Here is a 15,199-nt window from a genome sequence, read left to right as displayed (position 1 = left end):
TGGGCCAGGTTCAGCCAGCTGTCATGTTTTGTTTGATCCTGGTGTTTCTGTTGTTTTCTATTTTTAAATTAGTTACTTGGAAGTTAGGGAGATTTCACATTACAAAAATCCATATCTCTGGCCCACCTGAAAACAAAACAAAAGTTGAGGATTAGGGCCCACATTCCAACAAGGATGCAAGCAGCTGGGTCTGAGGAAGGACTCAGCCCATTTTAGACTCTGAATGCTCTCTCAAACTAGCCATGCCCCCAGCTGGCCTGATTCACTCTAATAAAATTCCCAGTTGTCCTCTGAAGGCATTTGCATTTGTAGCTTTGGGGCTAGACCCAGGGGTACTGCCTAGCTCTACTTTTGGCTTAAGCTGACCCCATTTGCTTTTTAATTCATTTGCTTTATCTTCATCCCACCAATACTTACTTTAGGTGGGCTCTCTGCCAGGCAGCCTTTAGGCACAGGTACTGGCGATATGGTGATGAGCAGAATAAACAAATAAAACGACGTTATCCTGGTGGAGCTTTCATTTTAGTGTGGGAGACAGTAGCCAAGATACAATAAGTGAAATGTGAAGTATTCTCAAAGTGAGAAGTGTTAAGAAAGGAAAACTAAAGCAAGGAATGGGGAATTGGAATTCCAGGTGGGAGGCTGAAATTGGATAGATAGACTCCAGGGAGGGGCTCACTGAGAATGTGGCTTTTGAGTAAAGATCTGGAGGCAGTGAGAGGACCGGTCCTGTGGCTGTCCAGGGAAGGAGCGTCCCAGGTAGAGGGACAGCAGGGTAGGAGTAAGCCTGACATGCTCAAGGAACACTGATGATACCAGCATGGCTGGAGCCAAGTGAGCGAGGTAGAGAATATCAGGAAGTGAGTTCAGAGAGGTGATGGGGACCTGGCAGAGAAGCTGATAGCTTAGAGCCTTAGAAGTCCTAGAATGGAATTTGGTTTTTGCGCTGAGTGTGATAGGGAGCCATCTGAGTGTTTTCAGCATAGGCACGACATGATTTCCCTCATATTTTGACAGGAGCGTTCTTGCAACTCTGGAGAGTCGTCTGTATTGGGTACATGGATGGAAAAAGGGATTTTTTTCAGGAGTATACCCCTATTCCAGGTAACATGTAATGGTGTGTTAATCCTGTCTGACAGCAGTTGGTATGAGAGAATGGGTCAAATTCTGGATGTATTTTATTTTTTTATTTTTTTAAAAAAAGATTTTATTTATTTATTTGACAGAGAGAGACAGCCAGCGAGAGAGGGAACACAAGCAGGGGGAGTGGGAGAGGAAGAAGCAGGCTCCTAGCAGAGGAGCCTGATGTGGGGCTCGATTCCAGAACGCCAGGATCACGCCCTGAGCCGAAGGCAGACGCCTAACCGCTGTGCCACCCAGGCGCCCCTGGATGTATTTTAAAGCATAGCCTGTATAATTTGCTCTTAGAGAAGATATCTGGTAGAAGAGAAATTGGTGGGGGTGGTCGATGACAACACCAGATTCCAGATTTTCTGATATCCTTGAGCTAAATAACATCTCGAGAAAAACAACAAATGAAGCATTTGGGCCCTTACTGCCTCAGGTTGGGTGTATGATGTTGATGTAATGACCTTATAGCGAAAGAGAAACTGAGCACAAAAACTTATGCAAATATTTATTCTCAGCTTTACCTCCTTGGAATGTTTTCTAGTTCTTCTATTGGAACCAAATGAGAACTAAAAGGTGATGTCCTGGTAATGGGCAGCAGGTACCCAAGCAGATTTTGTCATGAATTTAAAACAGTTAGTTTTAAAGGATTTAACATAATTGGCTGTTCAAAAGCAGGCAGGATTTAGACAGGTCTTGAACTTGTACTGTGTCTGGGTAAAATACAGAGACCTATACTTATACAAAATTATTTAAAGTGCATTGCCTAGGTCATGTCCCATTCCGCATTTCGTAAGCCCAAGTGATATTGTCCTTTCTGAGTATAAGGTTAAAATGAAAGTGGTATGGTAGTAGTGATTAGTTATTAGTGATTGGGTCACACAGTCAGTCTAGATTTTTGTATCCATTACTGTTAAAGATATATGATCAGAATCTCCCAACCCTTTCCAGGTCATTACTGGAAACAATTGCAAAGTACCACTTTGGAATGCCAAAAGTCTTCTTTCCTGTCTTAGAGATGGCAGTACGTTTCCTAATAACCCATTTCCTGTCTTTATATTAAAGAAATAATGCACATCCTGGCATACCCATAAGGGTTATCCTTCCTTCCCAGATTAAAATTGTGCCACAGCTCAACATAATGTTTTGGTTGAGGTTTCAGAATACTGATAAATAAAATCCTTTTTCTTTTTGTAAGTTTGTAACCATTTGAGAGACAAGCATAATAATTACACAAATGGAGGTCAAAATATCTCCTTTATAATTGATAAAAGCTGGATTGGAGGGCATGCTTAGCTATGAGGCCACAAGGACTTCTTCATACGTCACCTAGTCATAGGCAGAACTGAGTAAGTGCAGGACTCCCCGATAGATAGGTGCCCCTGGCCTGCAAACTTATTCTGTGTTTGAATATAAATTGGATTGCATCTTCTGCCTTAAAGAGACAAATCCAAGAGACAATTTAAAAGGTTTCTCACATGTCCAACTCCTAGCAAACTCACCAATTAAAGAAGTCATTGGGAGATATGAGGCCAGGGGAATGAGGGTCCTATTTGACAACTGTTATATATAGACTTGGTAGGAGAATCAAAACGAAATGTCTTTTTAAAAAAATTCCTTATTGAAGTACATCATTGACACATTATATTAATTTCAGGTATAAGCATAATAATTTGATATTTGTAAATAGTGTGAAATGATCACCACACATGGTTACAAATTTTTTTCCTCGTGATGAGAACTTTTAAGATCTATTCTCTTAGCAACTTTTAAATATGCCATGTAATACATTAACTATAGCCATCATGGTGCACATAACATCCCCATGAGTTATTTATTTTATAGAAGTTTGTAGATTTTGAACTCTTTCACCCATTTTGCCCACAATTTCTTAACTTTGCGCAGTTAATATATCATACAACATACTAAACGTAATTTTCAATGGGTTATAGTCTAGGGTATTGATATTTTAAAATACTTAAAAATATTAAGTATTTAAAATATAAATATCTTTGTATTACTATAATTATTATATTACATATCAATATATAATTATATAATTAATTATGTAAGTATATAATACATAATCATATTATATATGATTATATACTTATACATAAGTATATATTAATATAATTAAGATATATTAATTATATGTGGTATATATAAGTATATAAATATAATTAATAAGTATATAAATACATAGTCATATTATTTAAGTATATTTTAATATAATTTATATATATTAAGTACATATATATAAGTACATATAAGTATAATATATGTAAGTATAGTTAATATATACTTATATATAATCTAAAATATATTTATTAATTATATATTATATATTACATGCTATATAGAATATATAATAAATGTATCGCATTATTATATATTAATATAATAATACATTATATATTATATATTATATGTTAATATAATAAATTATATATTAATATATGTTAATATAATGCACTTATATAAAATATATAATAATTTATTATATATAAAGATATTATATAAATTTATTATATTATGTAAAATTATTATATATAACATAAGTATATATTGTCTAAATTTAAATGCATATTCCATATAATATAAATATATAAATAAAGTACAAAATATTTAAAAATATTTAAAATAATTTTTAAAGGACTTTGTCCTTTTTTTTAAATAATAATTTTTTATTATATTATGTTAGTCACCATACAGTACATCCCTAGTTTTTGATGTAATGTTCCATGATTCATTATTTGCGTAGAACACCCAGTGCATCATGCAATACATGCCCTCCTTAATACCCATTACCAGCCTATCCCATGGACTTTGTCCTTTTTTAAATCAATTTGAGAGGCTTCTGAGATAAACTGTGAACTGCCTAGCTCACTCATTAAAGAAGCAACAGCAGATATTCAAGGGGAGCTTTCTTGAAGTATGGATATGACTTATGTGATTCCCCTATAATCCTCGTATCTCCATCATTAAGAGAGAAAACTACACCACTGTTTGTCCACAGGAGTGCCTAATTAGCTCACTGGCTTAAAAGAGACTAAAATGTGGGTAGAGAAGTACGCTTTCATTAAAATCACTTTAAGATGTTAGCTAAAATATGACAGATCACCTATTCAATGTATAGCTGAGCTTTAAGGAGTGTAAGGAAAATCCCCAGGAACCAACAATGAACAGAGAACTGAAAACAAAAACAGTAAACACATGACCTGATGCTTTGGCAGCTGGGAGGGAGAAGGGCATTGACTCAATAATTAAAAATTGTAGAAAAGAAGGTAAGTCCTTACCCTTAATTAAATTGGGTGTGGGGACCTAAGGTCTCCTTCCCTTTCCTTCATTTCTCCATATAATAGCCAGTGATCTTTAAAAATATAAATGAGATTATATTTAAAACTTAAAACTCTCTAAAGTCTTCCTATTACTGTTGATATCCAATTGAATCTTCTTGCTTTACCCTGCAATCCCTAGATCAGCATTCTCAACTAGGATGGTATTGCCCCCAAAGGGCAAAGGGGGAGAAAATTGATCCCTGGTGTGAGAGATGAAAAGAACCTTACCTGTTACAATGGTTTGTGACCCTCTTATTTTTATTTTTAAAATAGATTTTGGGTTCTCATTGGGTTTTCTTGGATATCCCATGAGCAACACTGACATTGAGTTCATGGAAGATATACAAAATGTATGCAAGATCAGCATTACAAAACCTTAGCAAATAGGTGGCTGTGATTGGCGGACTTTCAATCCATTGCTTATTCCTGAAGTCCTATCATGAGAAGTGGCCTATGCATGCCTATTGGCTGTCCTTGACTACCTTTATGTTTTATCCTCCATGCCCTTGTGTGTAATGTGAGCTTTGAGAATTAAAACAGCATATATTTAATTCTACAAAAATCCAACTCATTTGTGCCAAATGATGCAAGGAAAAAATGTCAGTGATATATGAATAAATAACAGCTAGTTAAAACTTATATCAAGCCAGTTAAAAGTTGGGTTCACTAAAAATAGCTTTTAAAAAAATAATTTTTTCAATTGTTTTGCTTCTGTTGGAAAAACAGTTTTCAAATTATTTTAAAAATGTGATTATAATATGTGTATAAATTTATAGTTTGCATATGTAAATTTATACACTATCCTTTATATAGGTAAATAAATTCCATTAAAATCCCTCAACAAATACAGTTAAATTAGAAGTTAATAACTTCCTAATTTTTAATTTAACTTCTCTCTTCAAATTTTACTTACTCTTAACCCTACATCAAGCTTGCTATTTTTACGTATGTATTTTTATGTATAAAGCACACATACACATACACATTTTAAACAGTTTGCCATTTAAGATACATTGAATTGTAAGTAATAGTAAACTTGTTTTATGTATAAAATAGCTTTATCAAAATTGCTTTATCTATAAAAGTTTTTTTCTATCTCATAACTTGGAGTCAGAAGTAGGACTCCAGAAATGGGTCTGATCAGCAGCTTAATGAAATGATCAAAGGGCTCAAAGTATTCCCAGTCCCCGCTTTGTCATCTTCATTATGTTAGCTTTGCCCTCAGGCTGGTTACAGAGATTCCAAGGGTTTTATATGATATAGCATCCTTAAAAAACAAAAGGAAACATCATTTCCTGTTTCTCTTTCTTAACAGGAAAGAAAATTTTTTCAGAGCTCCCCAGCAGACATATTATTACATTTAATTGCCAGGATTAGATCATATGCCAAATGCTAAACCAATCACTTGCAGGAGGATTGTTACCATGATTAGCTTAGAGTAACTTTTTAGAGTGGGATCACTAGAACAACAATCTCCCTTTTTTGTTTATCTTGGCTCTGATATCTTCCCTGTGCTGCTTACATCCTTAGTCTCCAGATGATGGTATGATTAATAGAGCAGCTTGATCTTCATATCCTCTCAGGTTCACTTATGTCCAATGGAAAAGATTATCTACCTCATACCTAGGTTTGTGCAAAATACCATTGTGCCTCATTGTCTCTGACTAGGTTGTGTGCCTACTCCTCAATCAACTCTAACAGTATTTCAGTGCTCTGAAAGGTCAGACTTAAGTTGTTACAAAGAGGAAAATGGCGGCACTATTACCAGAAGAACTGTGATTGGATGCTAGGCTGTAATACCAATCTATGTTACGATTCAACACATTTTGCTGCCAGCATTTATATGAACCCTTCTTGCCATATATACTCATTCAAAAATGTCTCCACAAAAGTGTTCTTTCAACAAGTACTGGTGGAATGGGAATTGTTTTCATCTGTTTGGAAAATATTTTTGCAAGAGTAACTGTTATTTTAACTCTTAAGGCAATAGATTAGTTTGACTGTTTTTGTGTTTAAATAAATTGGAAAGAAAAATGTGTACCCTTTTGTTGTCTTCGTTTTTCAACATATTTGTAAGATTTATTCATGTTGTTGAATGTGGCTGTAGTCTCATTGTATGAATATGCCAACACATATCCAGTCTTCTGTTGATGGAAATTTGGGTGATTTCCAGTTTAGAGCTATTACAAATAGTTGAACACATGTATTTTATAATAAATTATTGGGCTTTGGATTTTAGTGATAGGAACCAGTAATTCAAGAAACATTCATTGAAAAAACAAAAACTGGATGAAATAGCAAAAACTAAATCTGCCAAGGCAACTGAAAACTAAGAATATATGAAATACTTACCCAGCTAAGATATAGGGAAGAACAGAGAAATGGTGAAGTTAGTGAATGTTTTTCCCTTGGGGAAGTTAACCCATTCTAGAGGGACTGCTAAAAGGCTTAGAAGCTCAGAAGAGATTATGACCTCTTGTTGAAGCTAAGGATACAGAATTTGGAGCTTAGAGCCTTGGTAAGCCCCCTTCACTTTTGGTTGGGATGCCAGGCATGATATCCCAGGAAAAAGGGTTAATCAGAACTAAATAAACCCTTACATAAAGGAAAGTGTACCTGCAAATTGCTTTCCATAAAAAAATTGCATGAATTTTCATTTGCATCAGCACTAAATGTGAAACCCTTTCTCATGTTCAGTGACATTAATATTTTAATGTTCTTTCATACTTTGATAATTGAGTCAAGATTTTTATTCATCCTATACTTCCTTTTAGGAATTATTTTAATGTTTTAAGCTTTTTCTGTTAACATTCAACCCATCACCTGATTCAGTAACTCTTCACCTGATTCAGTACCTATTAAATATTCATATTGTTTACTGCTCTTTCGTTTGTTCATTTGCTTTTTCTTGTGTTTTATTTTCCTTCATTTTACATTTTATTTTTTATTATTTTTATTTTTTAAAAAATTTTATTTATTTATTTGACAGAGAGAGACACAGGGAGAGAGGGAACACAAGCAAGGGGAGTGGGAGAGGAAGAAGCAGGCTGCCTGCTTAACAGGGAGTCTGATGCAGGATCTAGGACCCCAGGATCATGACCTGAGACAAAGGCAGACACTTAACAACTGTGCCACCCAGGTGCCCCTCATTTTACATTTTAACAAATAAACTTTGATATGGGAATAAATTTAGTGTAAAATTTCCCCAAATATTTAAAGAACTATCTCAGTATCTTTTAAAGAATAGCCAAACTTTCTCCACTGAATTGTAAAACCATCAGTTTCCCTAATTTTTTTGTAAAGTTATTTTTCCACAGCTCTCCTTTCTGATAAATGGATCATATTACCATTATGGTGGAAACATTAACTAAATGTACAGTAATGGGAGAAAGGTTAACTAGTGGTCACTTTAAAATTGAGTTTTATAGAATGATGACCAGACATGTAATGGTGCTCAGTAAATATTTCTCGAAAGAATAAGAGAAATAATAGTTTCAAAAATATCTAATGTCCTGAGAGAATGCGTGCTCCATATGGAAAAGAGCAAGACATGAAATTGCATATGGGAAATTATCCCAGTTTTGTAAAAGCCTAGAAAAATGACAAAAAGAAATAATGAGTATTAATATTTTGCTGTGAGCCTTGGTGAATGGGAACTGGAAAGAATTGCATTTGATTATTTTCTTCACATCAATTTTCTGAAATTTACAGTGTTAACATCACGCAAAAATTCACCCGAAATATAGTAAAAGAAAAAAGAAAGAAAGAAAAAGGGAGAAAATTCTCTAAGAAGTAAAATCCAGGAATAAGCAGTTGAAAAAAAAAAATACAGACATTTGGTCAAGAAGGCAAACTGAGCACTAGCACATTTCTCTCTTCCCACCACAAATCCTTGTAAATTATAAAGAAAAAAACCAGATTTATGTATAAAAAATAAGTACGGAAGGGTCCTGGGAAGAAAAAAAGACTAATTCTTGGAAGAGGAAAACGGATGGGGCAGGGGGAACTGAGAAGATGGAGTTGGAGGAGAGCAGAGAAACTAAAGGATCCAGAAATGGGTAGGACGGGGGAGGGGCAATGGGGGAGGGGCGGGTAGTTGAGGGTTCCGCGACTCCTTTCAGAAAGGGCCAGGACTTTGAGACCAAGAGCAACTCACAGGCTTAAGGTGGTGGGCTTAAGAGTTGGGGGAGGGGGTTAGGCAAGCAGTGTTTGGCAGGAAGGGGAGGCCTCACTCCTGGCAGGAAGCTGCGCTACGGGAAGAGGGAGGAGACTGCGGCGGCGGCAGCGGCTGGTGGGAGCCCGATGTGGCAGAGGGGCCGCCGCCGCCGACAGGGAGGCGGAGGGCCCGCGAAGCTCAGAGCTGAGGATACCGCCGCCATCCTCTTCGCCTACACGGCCGCCCTCCTAGACGCGCTCCCCCTCCTACGGATCCTCCCCTCCCAGCCCGTGCAGGCACCCGGCTCATCGCCTGCTGATCCTCCTTCCACACAGGCTCACCGCGGAGGCAGCAGCGAGGTGTCCGATTTGGGCACGTGAGGCCCGCGATCCGGGGCGGTGGACGCCAGGCAGGGCAAGGCCACTGGTGGGCTCCAGGACGGAGAATGGGGATGGGGGGACTCCTGCAGGAGATTAGGGGTGGGGGCGGGCGCCTGGTCAGGCTGCAGTGGGGGAGTGCTATGGGAAATAAGAAACGGGGGTGGCGTTAGGAGCCAGGCAAGAAATTGAAGGTGAGCCTGGGGAAGCGAGGGCACTGGATGCCAGGAAAGCGATCCTGGGTAGACAAGGGGCGTATGGGCAGCCGGCTGAGGCGTCCAGGGCAGGAGGACAGTGAGTGCGTGCGGGTCAAGGCGGTGAAGGGATAGGCGCTTTGCAGGGTATTGAGAGTGGGTGCCAGTGGAGGGTGATGGAGGCGGTGGGCTCTAAACAAGGAGGTGGCCCGCCCCCTCCTGCAGAGTTCCTAACCCCAGCCAGCACCACCGCCGCTGCCGCCCTTCCCCGCAGCCTAAAGGAACCTAGGAGGGAGAGCACTTGGCAGGCACGCAGCCAGGATTTCCAGCACTGCTGCCAGGCTCACGGGGAAAATTTAGGTTCTGGCGCAGGGTACAGAGACACGTCGCTGTTGGGAGAACTTCACCTTATGTCCTATTGAATGTTTCTTTCTTATCTTCTCTCCTCCCCCTGCAGGCATGAAGACCCCCAACGCACAGGAGGCCGAAGGGCAACAAACCAGGGCAGCTGTGGGCCGGGCCACTGGGTCGGCAAACATGACGAAGAAAAAAGCCTCCCAAAAGAAGCAGAGGGGCAGACCTTCGTCCCAGTCCCGCAGGAACATCGTGGGCTGCAGAATTTCACATGGATGGAAGGAAGGTGATGAGCCCATCACCCAGTGGAAAGGAACCGTTCTGGATCAGGTGCCTATAAATCCCTCTCTTTATCTGGTGAAATATGACGGAATTGACTGTGTCTATGGACTGGAACTTCACAGAGATGAAAGAGTTTTGTCTCTTAAAATTCTTTCCGACAGGGTGGCATCATCTCAAGTCAGTGATGCAAACCTTGCAAACACCATAATTGGTAAAGCTGTGGAACATATGTTTGAGGGTGAGCATGGTTCTAAGGATGAATGGAGGGGAATGGTCTTGGCCCAAGCACCTATCATGAAAGCCTGGTTTTATATTACCTATGAGAAGGATCCTGTCTTGTACATGTACCAGCTTCTAGATGATTATAAAGAAGGAGACCTCCGTATCATGCCAGAGTCCAGTGAGTCTCCTCCAGCAGAGAGGGAGCCAGGAGGAGTTGTAGATGGCCTGATAGGTAAACATGTGGAATATACCAAAGAAGATGGCTCCAAACGGATTGGCATGGTCATTCACCAAGTGGAAGCCAAACCCTCTGTGTATTTCATCAAGTTTGATGATGATTTCCATATCTATGTCTATGATTTGGTGAAAAAGTCCTAACTGTTAGGGTAAACTTTGCCACATTTGTGAAAACAAATGTATGATTTGTAGACATGCAAAATAATGTTGCTTTTCAGTGTATTGAAAGCTTAAGGGTCCCTGTTAATTCAACATCTCTGCCAGCATAACTGTTGTTTTGTTCTGAAAAATACAAATTTATGTGGACATGACATGCTGTGTGTAAGGACTTTGTCATGTTGAAAAGACTGGGTGTGTTTGGTGGATGGGGCATGGAAGGAAGGGACAGCTGTAAATGCAGGCTGTGAATAAAGTTCAGCTAGTATCATAATCAGTCATCTAAAAATGGAATAGGACTTAGCTGGTCTAGTCTAGAGAGGGGGGAGGAGAAGGAACTAGAGATGGGCTGTGGGGGGAGGGAGAAGGGGAGGTGACTGCATAGGAAGAGGTGGGGCAGGGCCAGAATTGGAGAGGCTCCCTGGGGGAAGGATGACCTAAGAGAGAGGCACCCAACTGGGAGGGGGTGGAGAATAACAGAGGGAGAGTGAGATCTTGGGACTTAGAGGAAAACAGACAGAATGCCTTGAGTAGAGAGGGACACAAAGAAACTTAGAAGAGGTCCAGAGCAAGGGGGGAGAAAGAAGTTGGCAGGAATCTGGAGGGGGGCTAAAGGATACTCAAAGGGAGGGTCTATGCATGAGTAAGGAGCCAGAAGGGGAGGAACACTGAGGAGGAAAGAATTCCAAGGAGAAAGACTGACAGAGGAAGTGAGAACACAGAAAAGGAGGTGTGGCCAGTGGGGCCCATGAGGGATGGGGAGGCCAGGAAAAAGTGGGATACTTCTGGCAGTATCCACATTGTTCTCCCTGGCTCTGTGCAGAAAGGATGTGACAGCTGTCTAAGAACCAAATGAATTGGAAATTCGCTAGAATGGCATTTTGACAGGGATGACTTGAGAGTTAAACAGGAGCCAACTTTATACCTAAAAGGCTTACCTTACTTCAGGGAGCTCATGCCACACCTGCCGAGTAGAACCCCAAGCCTCAGCCTAAACACACTGACCTGACACCCCATGAGCAGGGAGCTGTGAGCAGCCTCCTCACTTTTCCCAGAGGACCCAGGTGCAGCAAATCTTGGGCCTGAAGTTCTTGGTTCATTCCCCCTACACTGGATAAACAGTTCTTGTGGGGAATGGGTCAGCAGGGTGCTCAGGACTTAAGAGATGTGCCACCTTGGGTTTGGAAAGTATTTTATAGAAAAAAAGAAAAAAAGAAAAAAGGAACCTTGCTGAACACAGGTACAGGAGTCCCCTCACTGTTCTTTTGCCTACTGGACTATGCCTTGCCTCCCTATAGAGAAGGGACATCAGAGGACTGAGCCTAATGTTTCTCTCCAGGACATGGGGAGTATACTCGACAGTCCGTGCTTCTCTCAGCAGCTGCCTGAAACCACAGGTGGCTTCACCCAGTGCTTCACTGAGTGGAGGTCTGCTGCCTCCGGAAGCCCCATTCAGGCTATACCCCGACAAAGCAGGTAATTACTGACCCTTCACAGGTACTGGTATCCTGGCCAATCTTGCCCACCCCAAGCACACAGAGAAGCTGTGATGGAAGTTTGTGTAGCTCTGTTTCCGGGTGAGATGGATGGCATGGGGCAGTCGGGTTAGGAGTTGTGACTTTGTATAACTAACTCCTTCAACTGTATGATCCCACTTAGAGCGGCGGTGGTTGGTGGGGAGAAGGTGCAGTAACCCCAATAAAGTCCCCCAGAGATATGGTGCCCCAGCACATGGGTCTGTGTCCTCGTTTTCTCCTCCTTGCCTTTCCCCAGTCCTGCTATGGAAGGTCCCTTCAAGACCCTCTGCCTGGTTTCCCCACCCCACACTTCACTAAAATATACCCTTGCTCTCAAAGAAAGAGTTAAGGTGACCCCACTGCCCAGGCTTCCCTAACTCCATGCATAGTGGGGTGGGGGGCGTAGCTGTTGGCAGGGAGCTTCCAGAAGTGGTAAAAAGGGTGGAATTCCAGTTGATTCTCTCCACCCAACTTGGCCTGACATGGTTTGCCTGAAGGCAAACAAGGCAAGCCCACCGTGCAGGGATTAGTTTTCGTTCTTTCATACATCACACAATTTAGTCTAGCAAAACACCTGCAGGCCACCCATGGGCCAGGTTCAGCCAGCTGTCATGTTTTGTTTGATCCTGGTGTTTCTGTTGTTTTCTATTTTTAAATTAGTTACTTGGAAGTTAGGGAGATTTCACATTACAAAAATCCATATCTCTGGCCCACCTGAAAACAAAACAAAAGTTGAGGATTAGGGCCCACATTCCAACAAGGATGCAAGCAGCTGGGTCTGAGGAAGGACTCAGCCCATTTTAGACTCTGAATGCTCTCTCAAACTAGCCATGCCCCCAGCTGGCCTGATTCACTCTAATAAAATTCCCAGTTGTCCTCTGAAGGCATTTGCATTTGTAGCTTTGGGGCTAGACCCAGGGGTACTGCCTAGCTCTACTTTTGGCTTAAGCTGACCCCATTTGCTTTTTAATTCATTTGCTTTATCTTCATCCCACCAATACTTACTTTAGGTGGGCTCTCTGCCAGGCAGCCTTTAGGCACAGGTACTGGCGATATGGTGATGAGCAGAATAAACAAATAAAACGACGTTATCCTGGTGGAGCTTTCATTTTAGTGTGGGAGACAGTAGCCAAGATACAATAAGTGAAATGTGAAGTATTCTCAAAGTGAGAAGTGTTAAGAAAGGAAAACTAAAGCAAGGAATGGGGAATTGGAATTCCAGGTGGGAGGCTGAAATTGGATAGATAGACTCCAGGGAGGGGCTCACTGAGAATGTGGCTTTTGAGTAAAGATCTGGAGGCAGTGAGAGGACCGGTCCTGTGGCTGTCCAGGGAAGGAGCGTCCCAGGTAGAGGGACAGCGGGGTAGGAGTAAGCCTGACATGCTCAAGGAACACTGATGATACCAGCATGGCTGGAGCCAAGTGAGCGAGGTAGAGAATATCAGGAAGTGAGTTCAGAGAGGTGATGGGGACCTGGCAGAGAAGCTGATAGCTTAGAGCCTTAGAAGTCCTAGAATGGAATTTGGTTTTTGCGCTGAGTGTGATAGGGAGCCATCTGAGTGTTTTCAGCATAGGCACGACATGATTTCCCTCATATTTTGACAGGAGCGTTCTTGCAACTCTGGAGAGTTGTCTGTTTGGACTTCAAAGAAGAACACAGGTAGGTCATGTACATTAGGGAAACAGAGTAGAGTCATAGAAATAGATTTTCATATAGAAAAGTTGAATCATAACAGATATGACATATGAGGTGAATGATGAAAAGACATGCAACATATATTTCAGGATTAATGTGTTTTCTGTTTCCAATAAGTAAAATTTATTCCCTTTATTACATATTATTCTCAAATTTCAAATGGAAAATAGTTAATACTTAAGTTTGAATAATATCATTTGTAAGAAAATATGTTTCCCCCCCCCATTAAAATGGGGGAAAAGTTTCCTTCAAGGCAGAACATTCACAAATATTGAAAAATTTGATAAATTTGTTTCTATAAAGGCTTAAATTTTTCTAATTTCTAAAATCATTCTCTACAAAGTTGGGCAAAATAAGATTAGGGTAAACTTTGAGAGTTTAAATGAATTACTATAATATACATTTAATTAGAATAAAACAAACAGCCGATAGAGAACTTGGTAAGAAATATTAACAGACATTTCACAAAATAGGAGATCCTATGGTCAATAAACATTCATTATTTTAAACTGTCTCCCATTATTTTTTTTCCTTTCAATAACATATGTCCTCTCCTAAAATTCTCTATAATTTACTTAGTTAATAAGGTTTTTTTTCCCCTTGTCAGAATATAAGCTCTGTAATGTGTGATTTTCCTTCCTTTTTTTTCCACTGATGTATCTCAAACACTTAAAATAGTATCTGGTATATAGTAGGTGCTTAGTAATTATTTCTTGTTTTCATGTGTGTCACCAGTAATAAGAGAGATGGAAATTAAAATGATATATAATTTCATATGTATTAGATCAGCAATTTGTATGAATTTTGACAATATGTATTGTCAACCAAATAAACAAGTGGGAGATCCTATACCCTATTGGTGGGAATTCAGTTGTAGATAAATTTGCCATTATCTAGTGTTTCTGAAGATGACATGTTTAGAGCAACTTTCCTCTTTTACTTTGGTAGAAGACAATTCTGTCTGGATCTCTCATGTTTCTGTACGTTTTGCAAGCAAGGCACTGAATGTTTTTTGTTTGTCACATTCCTTTGAAGGTGTGAGTGACAAACTTATTTGTAAAGTGGGATAATACTGCTCTGTGTAGCAATGGGCAGGGATGCTTAACTGAAAGCTAATAAACATTAATGTCTCCTTCCAGAGGAAAAAAAACCTTAAAAGGCATGTTTATTACTCATTATAAAATATTAGGTTTCCTTTCCTGTAATGCAGTGTACTGTGTACAGATACATCAAGTGCCCATTTCATATCACTGTGGTATGTGGGTTTCAGGAATTTAGAGTGAAATTGCTGATCCTCCAGCTGTCATTCTTGATGTGATGAAAAATAAAAGGTTAATGAGAACAGTTTGAGGAACTGGTTCCAGGATAAGTACCAGGAAGTAGAATCAAAGACAGAGAGGGAACTATGCATTGTTTCTTACTAATTGAACTCCTCGAGAGGCATTTTGCTCCTCAATCTGTTCATTAGCCTCAGGCCCACTCTATTGTATCAAATAGCACTAAGGTTGATCCTGAATAAGCAGAAGTTTTTGTTTTTAG

General features: G+C 39.9%; 1 protein-coding gene across 4 annotated transcripts in view; it reads left to right on the top strand.

Moving 5' to 3' along the window:
• LOC125280884 (spindlin-2) overlaps positions 1-14,810 on the top strand; it is a 25,638-nt gene extending 10,828 nt beyond the window's left edge. The window contains exons 1-3 of one of the 4 annotated variants that reach the window (XR_007188385.2): positions 8,668-9,051; positions 9,654-9,880; positions 11,787-14,810. Coding sequence is in view for 3 of the 4 variants with exons in the window: in XM_048213718.2 (XP_048069675.1) it covers positions 9,656-10,432 (777 nt within the window). In the remaining variant the exon portion in view is untranslated. Of the gene's footprint in view, positions 1-8,667; positions 9,052-9,653; positions 10,601-11,786 lie in introns of those variants that run through there. The other 3 variants (XM_026491271.4, XM_026491270.4, XM_048213718.2) reach the window with 3 other exon arrangements.
• The last annotated feature ends 389 nt before the right edge of the window (positions 14,811-15,199 follow it).

This window comes from Ursus arctos, chromosome X (genome assembly GCF_023065955.2).
Source record: "Ursus arctos isolate Adak ecotype North America chromosome X, UrsArc2.0, whole genome shotgun sequence".
In the NCBI taxonomy this organism is placed as follows: Eukaryota; Metazoa; Chordata; class Mammalia; order Carnivora; family Ursidae; genus Ursus; species Ursus arctos.
The sequence above is the reverse complement of the archived record's forward strand: the minus strand, read 5'-3'. Positions and strand labels throughout refer to the sequence as shown.